Source organism: Microcaecilia unicolor, chromosome 9, assembly GCF_901765095.1.
Source record: "Microcaecilia unicolor chromosome 9, aMicUni1.1, whole genome shotgun sequence".
NCBI classification, from domain to species: Eukaryota; Metazoa; Chordata; class Amphibia; order Gymnophiona; family Siphonopidae; genus Microcaecilia; species Microcaecilia unicolor.
The window spans coordinates 172,844,179-172,856,235 of NC_044039.1; the positions used below are offsets into that span (position 1 = coordinate 172,844,179).

The 12,057-nt window shown below is 40.3% G+C and overlaps 1 protein-coding gene across 1 annotated transcript in view; it reads left to right on the forward strand.

Annotated features, from left to right (window-relative positions):
• PSMA3 (proteasome subunit alpha 3) overlaps positions 1-12,057 on the forward strand; it is an 84,648-nt gene that overhangs the window by 13,566 nt on the left and 59,025 nt on the right. Inside the window, 4 exon segments of the mRNA XM_030214975.1 lie at positions 3,247-3,370; positions 8,964-9,065; positions 9,357-9,430; positions 9,797-9,869. Coding sequence (XP_030070835.1) covers positions 3,247-3,370; positions 8,964-9,065; positions 9,357-9,430; positions 9,797-9,869 — 373 coding nt within the window.

Below are 12,057 nucleotides of genomic sequence, written 5' to 3' on the forward strand. Positions count from 1 at the left end.
CTTTTGTGAAGAGGTACCACCTCCGCCGTTCTCCAGTCCCTCGGAACCTCTCCTGTCTCCAAGGATTTATTAAACAAATCTTTAAGAGGACCCGCCAGGACCTCTCTGAGCTCCTTCAATATTCTGGGGTGGATCCCGTCCGGTCCCATGGCTTTGTCCACCTTTAGCTTTCCAAGTTGTTGATACACACTCTCTTCTGTGAACGGTGCTATATCCATTTCATTCTCAGGTGTACTTTTGCCAGTCCCTCGTGGTCCTTCTCCAGGATTTTCTTCAGTGAAAACCGAACAAAAGTAGCTATTTAGTAAATTGGCTTTTTCTTCATCATTATCTACATAGCGGTTCGCTGTATCTTTTAGTCTCACAATCCCCTTTTTAGTCCTTCTTCTTTCACTAATATACCTGAAGAAATTTTTGTCGCCCCTCCTTACATTTCTAGCCATTTGTTCTTCCGCTTGCGCCTTCGCCAGACGTACCTCTCTCTTGGCTTCTTTCAGTTTCATCCGGTATTCCTCCCCGTGTTCCTCTTCTTGAGATTTTCTATATTTCTGGAACGCCAATTCTTTAGCCTTTATTTTCTCAGCCACTTGCTTGGAGAACCATTTCGGTTTCCTTTTCCTCTTGCTTTTATTTACTCTCCTTACATAAAGGTCTGTGGCCCTATTTATTGCTTCTTTCAGCCTGGACCACTGCCCTTCCACTTCCTGTTCGTCCTCCCAGCCCATCATCTCCTTCCTCAGGTATTCCCCCATTCTACTAAAGTCAGCACGCTTGAAATCCAGGACTTTGAGTTTAGAGTGGCCGCCCTCCACTTCAGCCGTTATATCAAACCAAACCGTTTGATGGTCACTGTTTCCCAGATGTGCACACACTCGCACATTTGACACACTATCCCCATTTGTGAGCACCAGATCCAGCATCGCTCCCTCCCTCGTGGGTTCCGTCACCATCTGTCTGAGCAGAGTTACAATAGTCTAAATGACTCAATACCAATGATTGCACTAGTTTGCGGAATGTCTCCCTTGGGAAGAAAGGTTTCACTCTTCTAAGCCTCCACATTGCATAGAACATTTTCTTTATAATATTTTTCCCACAACTATCTAGGTTAAGATTTTGGTTAATTGTTGCGCCTTGGAGTTTCAGGGTGTCCGCAACAGGAAGAGTATGGCTTGGTGTATTTATATTGGTATAATTGATTTTATTATACTGTGATGATAGTATAAGGCATTGTCTTTTCTGCGTTGAGCTTTAGCTGGAGTGCGTCCGCCCATGAACAAAATATATAGCGTCACATCATCGGCATAGATATATGGGTTGAGGTATATATGAAGTTTTTGTAGTGCTGTGTAAAAATATTTACCTCTTAAATGCCTTAATAAGCAAAATGCTAAATTGACAGTAGTGGTTATGTGCTTAGTTGCCTGATTAAACCTGATCACTACAGAAATTCCACTCATTGATTTATACAATGTATACATCCTCTATCCTCTAGCTTTCAATTTAGACACATTTTAAATATTAGTGATATGTAATATTGGGTGTTAATGAATTTAGTAATTATGTTTTTTTTGTCAAAAGTATCATGTTGAAATGGTGTAATTTATTTGTGCCTTCTGTGAAGTGAATTGGGCTTACAACTCTGGTAACAATTATAATGCAGTGTTTGCAATGGTAGTATTGGTGGTTATGCTCAAAACGGAAAGGTTCAAATATTTAACGCTGTAATATTCATTTTATTTTGCTCTTAATGTTCCTTATGTAACTTACCCCTCTGTTTTTTTTTTTATAATCCCAACTAATTTTAGCAAGCTCTTCATAAAGGCATTTAATACATAACAGTAAATAAAAATAGTTTTACCAAATGCTTTTCAAATGAAGGAGGTCTTCATTAACAAATAGGTTACTATTTGTTGGACAGTTCAGCATTGATAGGCAGATGCTCAGAACTCTGGCGCTGTACAAAACAGTGCTGGAATAAACCACTGTTAACTCCGCTGAAAAAACTTCCCAATGCTCAGCGCTAATGGTATGCAAATTTTATATGCACTGTTAGTGCTGAGCATTGGAAATTAAGGAAGGGGGGGGGGGGGGCATGCCCAGAACATGCTGCAAGACCTGTGCGTCCTTGTGCTGCTGCATCAAACAGCAACTTCCTGCAGGCACTGCATGGCTCAATCTACTACTACTATTTAACATTTCTAGAGCGCTACCAGGGTTACGCAGCGCTGTACAAAAAACAAAGAAGGACAGTCCCTGCTCAAAGGAGCTTACATCACACTAATCTCATGAGACCATCACATCCACAGCAAGTGCAGGTCTGGAAGTGGAGAAAGAGAATGGTAGCAAGGAGCAGTGGGTGGTTGCTGCTAGTGGCGGTGTGCTATACGTGTCTGTTTGGAGCCCAGGTGCAGGCAGGCGCGTGGCATAGCTGCTGGCTGAGCCTGGACGATAGCATCTCTCGTTCTAATACCACTGCTACCTGGAGCTGCTCAAGGCGTTGATAGTCATCTGGCTGCAGTGTTTGACCATTAGCTGCATGTATATGGTGGTGTGCAGCACCGAAGGCCAGAAACTGGTGGAAACTAGTGTAGGAAGGGGAGAGAGACTGGAGAGATGGTACCCCTGACACCCTAATGCCAGCTCTGAGCTGATGTAGGGTTTGCAGAGGGAGGAACATCCTTATTTGGCGTGCTGTCCTCTGCGCTTTGGGGATGAATGGTGAATCATCTCATCGGCATGCATTTGCATGCCCATTGTGCTCAGAGCCGGTGAGTTGGTTCACAAGCTTGTTGACAGAGCATTCAGCGCTAGCAAACAGCTTGCATTTGCTTCTGAGCATCAGGAACTGAGTTAGTAGCCTGTTACGGTATGTAAAACAGGCTGTTCTTAAATAGAGATGTGCAGAAATAGCGTCCCCCCCCCCCCCTTATATATATATATATATATATATATATATATATATATATATATATATATATATATATATATATATATATATATATGGCAAGTTATTTTGGTTTAAGTATGTTTTTTTTTTTTTTTTAAATTAAGGAAAATCTAGTAACAAAAACAAAAAAAGCAGGTGCAATACTGTTAATTTTGCTGTTTCTGGTGAGGGAAAGAACCACCTTTTTGTGGCATTCCTGAATGACTTTTTTGCGTGCTGTTCCAAAAACAAAAAGGGGGGGTTATTAATTGCAATTAGTTAATTTCTAGTACAATAATAGTTCTGTCTTTGTGTTACAGTACAGCCATTGGCATCCGATGTAAAGATGGTATCGTCTTCGGGGTGGAAAAATTAGTCTTATCCAAGCTTTATGAAGAAGGCTCTAATAAGCGAATCTTTAATGTAGATCGACATGTTGGAATGGTAAGATGATGGTGTTTGGAATTTATTTTCTAGAACCATCTGAGAAATGTAGCAAGGAAATCATTAGTGAGGTTTTAATGGTTTGTCAAACATGTAGCTAGATGCATACTTAAAAAATAAATAAAATCTGTTTTCAGGTTCTATAAGCAGTTCACTACAAATATGTGTAGTGGTTATAAAGCAGTGTATTTACAATATAAGAATCTGGGCTTTTCATGTCAGTGCTAGAAAAGGAAAAAAAAATGTTTGTTGACTGCACTTCATAATGATGATTCAATTAAAACTGATCCCCCTGTTTACTAAGTACATAAGTATTGCCCAGCATCCTGGTTCCAACAGTGGCCAATCCAGGTCACAAATACCTGGCAACATCCCTAAAAAGTACAAAACATTCTATACTGCTTATCCTAGAAATAGTGGATTTTCCCCAAGTCCATTTAATAATAGTCTATGAACTTTGTCTTTAGGAAGCCGCCCAAACCCTTTTTAAACTCCGCTAAGCTAACCGCCTTTACCACATTCTCTGGCAACGAATTCCAGAGTTTAATTACACGTTGAGTGAAGAAACATTTTCTCCGATTTGTTTTAAATTTACTACATTGTAGCTTCATTGCATGCCCCCTAGTCCTAGTATTTTTGGAAAGCGTAAACAGTCGGTTCACATCTACCCATTCCACTCCACTCATTATTTTATAGACCTCTATCATATCTCCCCTCAGCTGCCTTTTCTCCAAGCTGAAGAAGAGCCCTAGCCGCTTTAGCCTTTCCTCATAGGGAAGTCGTCTCATCCCCTTTATCATTTTCGTTGCTCTTCTCTGCACCTTTTCTAATTCCACTGTATCTTTTTTGAGATACGGCGACCAGAATTGAACACACCATGGTGCGATACAAAGGCATTATAACATCCTCATTTTTGTTTTCCATTCCTTTCCTAATAATACTTAACATTCTATTTGCTTTCTTGGCCGCAGCAGCACACTGAGCAGAAGGTTTCAACGTATCCTCAACGACGACACCTAGATCCCTTTCTTGGTCTGTGACTCCTAACGTGGAACCTCGCATGACGTAGCTATAATTCGGGTTCCTCTTTCCCACATGCATCACTTTGCACTTGCTCACATTAAACATCATCTGCCATTTAGACGCCCAGTCTCCCAGTCTCATAAGGTCCTCTTGTAATTTTTTACAATCCTCCCGCGATTTAATGACTTTGGATAACTTTGTGTCATCAGCAATTTTAATTACCTCACTAGTTACTCCCATATCTAGGTCATTTATAAATGTTAAAAAGCAGTGATCCGAGCATAGCCCCCTGGGGAACCCCACTAACTACCCTTCTTCATTGAGAATACTGACCATTTAACCCTGCTCTCTGTTTTCTTTCTTTTAACTGGTTTTTATTCCACTATAGAACACTACCTCCTATCCCATGACTCTCCAATTTCCTCTGGAGTCTTTCATGAGGTATTTTGTCAAACACGTTCTGAAAATCCAGATACATAATATCAACCGGCTCACCTTTATCCACATGTTTGTTCACCCCTTCAAAGAAATGTAGTAGATTGGTGAGGCATGATTTCCCTTCACTAAATCCATGTTGACTGTCTCATTAATCCATGCTTTTGAATATGCTCTGTAATTTTTTTTCTTTATAATAGTCTCTACCATTTTGCCTGGCACCGATGTCAGACTCACCGGTCTATAATTTCCTGGATCTCCTCTGAAACCTTTTTATGTTTAAACTGTTTTATTGACGATTATCACAATACAGATTAACTTAGAACATTCATATAACATTGCTTGATATACAAAACAGCATTCTTACAGCTTATACAATCGCCAAACACTTTTCTTCCCCATTTTTCTCCCCCCTCCCCTCTGAACAATTACTTGTCAAGTGCTAATATCAGATGTTAAATGGCTTCTATTCCCAATATCATAGACTTTAAGTACCTCGTTAGGTGCAATAGTGCTTATCACAAAATATCAGAAAACTAAACATCCAAGCTCTAGAGCACTGCCAAGCTTTAGCCATATACATCTCACTCAACCCCTTCAACCCCCCACCCAATACCTCCCCCCCTTGCAAGCAGGATTCCCCTCTGAACTAAATTTACCACTCCAGGCTACCAATACTCTCCATTATTCCACTATTTATCAGACATTAACAAGCAGACTACGTCCCCTTGGACTGAGAATTTGCAGGTATGGTGTCCAGATCTGTAGAAAGCGTACTCTGCGCTTAGGCGATTGTTTTGAGTCCCTAGCCTCCCAAGAGGCCAGGAGATGCACCTGATTGCGCCAATGCCAATAAGCTGGCCCTTCCGATGAGACCCAGTACTGCATAATGCATTTCCGAGCTACCAAGCTCAGCTTCCTACATAACATTATAGCTGGGGCGCCTAATGGAGCAAACGCTCTTGGTTGGTCCAACAGAAACTGCCTCTCCGTTCCTTGAATTCTATTCCCCAATCGAATCAAAAACCCTCTTACCCTCTGCCAGAACATACGCACCTTGGGGCATTGCCATAATGCATGATATAATGAGCTGGGACCCCCTCCGCATTTAGAGCACCCCGAGTTGTCCGGCCCCAACATATGAGCCAGTTGTGCTTTAGACATATACCCCCGAAGGACCACTCTATAACCACACTCCCTCAGCCTCTCATCTGTCACCAATGCCCGGATGCCTTTCAAGGTAGCTGACACATCCCATGTTGCCAGTGAGGTCCCAAGATCTTGTTCCCATTTACGCTTAAGATCTACATATTGCCTCTGGGACCTACGCCTAACCAGAGCCCCATACAATGCTGATACAGATTGCTTCTCCATCTGCAACTCCTCAAAGAAGACCCTTAGCAGTTCCCCCATCCGCCCCCTCAGGGGTACCTGGCTCAAAGATTTCATATAGTGTCGGACCTGTGCATAAGCAAATCTATTGCCCCAAGCCGAACCCACTTTGTCTTGAAGCGCGTCAAATGTTATCATTTCCCCATTTTCCAATAACAGGTGTTCCAATCTTGTGATGCCCAGCCCTTGCCATCTGCCAAATGTCGGGTTGTCTATCCCTGCTTCAAAAACAGGATTGCCTACAATTGGGATTTGATCTGTAACGTGTGGTTGGCCCCCCATTTGCCGCATCCACCACTGCCACGTCTCCCGAAGGGGCTGTAGTATTATACTTTTTTTAAATTTAGAAGGGAGCCGACTGCGAGGCAAATGGAGCAATGCTAATATATCATATGGAGCAAAAAAGGCTTCCTCCAAGTCCATAGGTGTATAATACTGCGTGGTGTTCACCAGATCTCCTAGGTGACGCAACAAACACGCCTGATTATATAGGAACACATCCGGGACACCCATTCCGCCCTGTCTCCAGCTCCCTATTAACATATTTTGGCTAACTTTGGGCTTTTTGCCTGCCCAGCAAAATCGACTAAAAAGACGCATCATCCGTTTCAAATCAGTCCGTGTTAGGCGTATGGGTAAGGTTTGAAGGACGTACAACCAGCGCGGAAACAGCACCATTTGGACTAAATGTATCCGTCCCATTAGTGACAGTGGAAGACTCATCCAAGAGTCCAATTTAGCTTTAGTATATTCCAGTAAGATTTTAACATTCAACTGATATAAATCTAATGTATTCATTGTGAGTCGGATTCCTAAATATTTAAAAGACTCTCTAGCCCATCTCAACGGAAATTCAGGGACCCAGTCCCTCTGGTTCACCTCTGGCGAAGCCAGCGCTTCTGATTTGTCTAGATTAATACGGAAACCTGAGTAATCGCCATATTCACGAAAGGTTTCCAGTAACGTGTCTAAGGATTCCCTTGGGTTTGTGAGATGTACTAAAATGTCATCCGCAAATGCTGCAATCTTAAACATGTGGGTCCCTAAACCAACTCCCCGGATCAAAGGGTTTGCCATGATATCTCTGATAAGGGGATCTAAAACCAAAACAAAGAGAAGAGGGGACAATGGGCACCCCTGCCTTGTGCCCCTCCTAATACAGAAACTTTCCGATTCTATCCCGTTTACTCTCAGGGTGGCACATGGGTTAGCATATAAAGCATGAATTGCCTCAACAAATCTCCCTGAAAATCCATAATGTTCCAGCGTATCAAAAAGGAACTTCCAGTGAACCTTATCGAAGGCCTTTTCCGCATCAAAGCTGATCAGCAATGATGCTACCTTCGCCTGTGAGCTGTGTTCTAGTGACGTCAGTATTGCTCTCAAGTTTTTACTCACTGCTCTACCTCCCACAAATCCCACTCTGAAACCTTTTTAAAAAATTGGCGTTATATTGGCCACCCTCCAATCTTGCGGTACCATGCTCGATTTAAAGGATAAATTACATATTACTAACAATAACTCTTCAAGTTCAATTTTCAGTTCTATCAGTACTCTGGGATGAATACCATCCGGTCCAGGAGATTTGCTACTCTTCAGTTTGTAGAACTGCCCCATTACATCCTCCAGGTTTACAGAGAATTCATTAAGTTTCTCAGACTCGTCAGCTTCGAATACCATTTCTGGCACCAGTATTCCACCCAAATCTTCCTCTGTGAAGACCTAAGCAAAGAATTCATTTAATCTCTCCACTACGGCTTTGTCTTCCCTAATCGCCCCTTTTACTCCTCGGTCATCTAGCGGTCCAACCAATTCTTTTGCCAGCTTCCTGCTTTTAATATACCTAAAAAAAACTTTTACTGTGTGTTTTGACCTCCAACACAATCTTTTTTTCTAAGTCCCTCTTCGCCTTCCTTATCAGCGCTTTGCATTTGACTTGACATTCCTTATGCTGTTTCTTGTTATTTTCAGCCAGTTCCTTCTTCCATTTTCTGAAGGATTTTCTTTTAGCTCTGATAGCTTCCTTCACTTCACTTTTTAACCATGCCGGCTGTCGCTTGGTTTTCCGTCCTCCTTTTTTAATACGCGGACTATATTTGGCCTGGGCTTCCCGGATGGTGTTTTTGAACAACATCCAAGCTTGATGTAAATTTTTGACCCTCTCAGCCATTCCTCTAAGTCTCTTTTTCACTGTTCTTCTCATTTTATCATAGTCTCCTTTTTTTACAGTTAAATGCTAACGTATTTGATTTCCTATGTATACTTCAAAGCTAATACCAAATCCGATCATATTATGATCACTGTTATCAAGCGGCCCCAGCACCATTACCTCCCGCACCAGATCTTGCGTTCCACTAAGGACTGGGTCTAGAATTTTTCCTTTTCTCGTTGGCTCCTGCACACTAATGCCGACACCGTCCATTCACTTTGAATAGCTGTGGCAGCTTAGTAAACAGGGCAGTTAGTTTTTTTTGCAGCTTTTTTAAAAGGTGCTATTTTAAGAGAACTTAAATGTATTTGTGTTCAAATATGTGGTCTGATGGCCGATATATATATATAGCAAGGTGAATGAATTGTTAACATATGACAAACTGCTGTTCTGTTGCATATGCATTAGAAAAAACAAAACACTGTATGTATTATTTTTTTTTCTAATGCACATGCAACAGAACAGCAGTTTGTCATACGTTAATAGTTCATTCACCTTGTTTGCAGGGATCCAATTTTTTACTTTTTTTTTTAGGCTGTAGCAGGGCTCTTGGCAGATGCTCGATCCTTGGCTGACATAGCTCGAGAAGAGGCTTCAAACTTCCGATGCAATTATGGCTATGACATTCCATTAAAAGTAAGTCAACTCTTCCCTTTTGCTGAAATACATGATGACATGATACAATTATATAGTCAGCCACTAACAAGGAGGATAATTTCTGCTGTAAAGCAGTACTTATCAATCTTTTTTTGTGGCTGTGATGCCATGATCGCAGTCAAAAAAAATTAAAAAAAGTGGGGCTTCACCGGAGGACCACCTATGGATAGCCCACCCAAAGGTGGGTTCTTAGGGAAGCTGTGCTCTAAGGCACTATATTTCTAAGTGAAGTACAAACTGTACTAAAGGCTTGTTTCTTTTCTTTATCAGCATCTTGCAGACCGAGTGGCCATGTATGTACATGCCTACACATTGTACAGTGCTGTTAGACCCTTTGGATGCAGGTAATGCCACCTTGAAAGCAATTCTAGGGCTCATAGTGGTGAATAGGATAAATCATAGAACTGTATGAAAGAGGATCCAGTTCTATATATAAACAGATCAACTTTGTGTTGTATAAAGTTAACTTGTTCAATTGAATTAACTAATTCACGTTTTCTGGCAAAATAGCTGAGATTTACAATTGCATATTGATGAGACTAAATAATGAACTTGAAATTGTATGGGAAAACGTAGGGTATAAATGTCATAAATGGTCCCATAAAGATGTTTGAAACCACGTTTGATAATCTTGACATGAGCCTTGAATAGATGTTGTAGTTCTAATGTGAACATAACAGCCTTTTTCCATCATTTACTTCCTTTTCCAGTTTTATGATGGGGTCTTACAATGAAGATGATGGTGCTCAGCTTTATATGATTGACCCATCGGGAATTTCCTATGTGAGTAGCTTTCAGCAATGTAAATCAAAAACACATTTGTACCTTTGCTTTTAAAGCAGCATGATGTATTAAAGTCTGTGGGTAGAAATGTTCCTTTGCTGGTATGCAGCATTATTACATTGCATTATACATGTTTCAGAGGTAAGCAGCTTTAAAATTTAAAACTGCAGCACAGCTGGATTTTTGTGAATCTGTAGGTTATTTCCAGGGCAACTGAATGAAAAATGGAATTCTGTGTGGGAACTCAGCTTGCCTGCAGGAAAATGCAAGATTTTTAGTGCTCTATATCTATTATTTTATATTTTTTATATATGCCATGCTGCTCAATGCTCAAATATGATACCTGTCCCCTTAACTTAAACTGTAACAATACTTGATATTTGATATTTTGTCCATGATTTTTGGTGGGGGTTCGTTGTCTATTACTGGCATTTTATTTCATTCAACGTTAATGTGCTGCAGTGCTACTGGTGGTCAGATATGTTTGTTTGGTTTATGTATGTGTGTGTTGTGTTTCTTTTACTTCTGGTTTTCTTTTATTTTTTTACTTTTGTTATATTTTTGTTGCTTTGTAGTTTTATTCAGTAATTTGTTATTGATTTTATGAAAGGCAGAATAACAAAGCAGTTTATATAACATAAAAACAGTAATGATGTGGTTTACTAACCACAAGAGAGAAATAAAATAAAAATTTAGCAAATTAGGACCAGGCTAAAGGGATAAATATGAACTGATAAAAGAATAAACACGTAAAACAAGATAAAAAATATGCTGCAGAAAAATAACGAAACTGGGGGATTAGGTCATTGTGTCTGAAATATCTGCAGAGGCTTTAGTGAAATAGAATGTTTGCTCCTTTCTGAATTTACCATAAAAAGACATGAGTTCCAGAGTGGTGGTGCAACTGTAGCAGAATTACAGTTCACGCATAGCAAGCACAAGATTTTTAAAATTTGCTCTTTGATGCAGTGCGTATCTAAATCAAATGTGCTATAAATACCTATTAGTAAGACCTATAAGCAAAATAAAGTTTGTATAAACTTTTACTTGCATACAGCTAATTGAAATAATTACTGGCAGTAACAGAATTACATGCAGTGACAATATACTTTGTGTGTGGGAGGGGGGGGGGGGGGGGGGGGGATTTCAGGAAAGTGAAAAATTCTGATTTGCTACTTATTTTTTCATGCCAAAACTGTGTTGGTCCAAGGCTAAACAAAATGTGAGGGTATTTTTCTTATTTAATTTATGAAATCCATATAATCAGAAAAACTTTTATCCAGGTAATGGAATTACATAGTCCAAACTACAGGTCTTATGAAAATAAACAAAATTCAATGAATATTATTTGATGACAGTTATGTGATGATAAAATTAATCAAGTTACTGTTTTCTTGGTGAAACAGGAGGCAATGACAGATTAGATTGTAGAATTTTCTTGGAGTAGGCAGTGTATTAGGAGCAAGTGGTTGGCAACATGAATAAGCATAAATGTAAAGAAAGCCTTGTGTGATTAGAAGCAAGATTTCTATACAGATATCCAGTGTTCAGCAATGAGTACAATGACATGATCATGTTCAGAAGCTGTATAAAGTAGGTTAACTGTAGTGATCTGTAGATTCTGTAAATGCTTTAAATTGGACAGCTTCAATCCACAGTAAAGACTACTACCATAATCAAGATGACCAGTCACTAGAACACTTATGAGAGTTCTTCAGGCATCTTTCCCAAAGAAGGAACAAAGGGCACAGAATTGTCATAGTGAATGTAGTAAAAGAAGTTAGCAGGGTTTAAAAAAGGTTTGGATAATTTCCTAAAGAAAAGTCCATAAGATGGACTTGGGAAAATCCACTGCTTATTTCTAGGATAAACAGCATAAAATTGTTTTACTGTTTTTGGATTTTTCCAGGTACTTGCGACCTGAATTGGCCACTGTTGGAAACAGGATACTGGGCTTGATGGACCTTCAGTCTGTCCCAGTATGGCAATGCTGGAGCTGCCTGTGCCTGAAGTGGGAATCGAACTCAGTTCCTCAGTTCCCCAGGACCAAAGTCCACCACCCTAACCACTAGGCCACTCCTCTACTCTTATGTGCATTATTATATTGCTCTTAAACCAGGACTATATACTGAAGCAGGGACAGTTAATTGCTGCAAGGTGCTTCAGTTTCTCGCTCCGCTGTACTTCC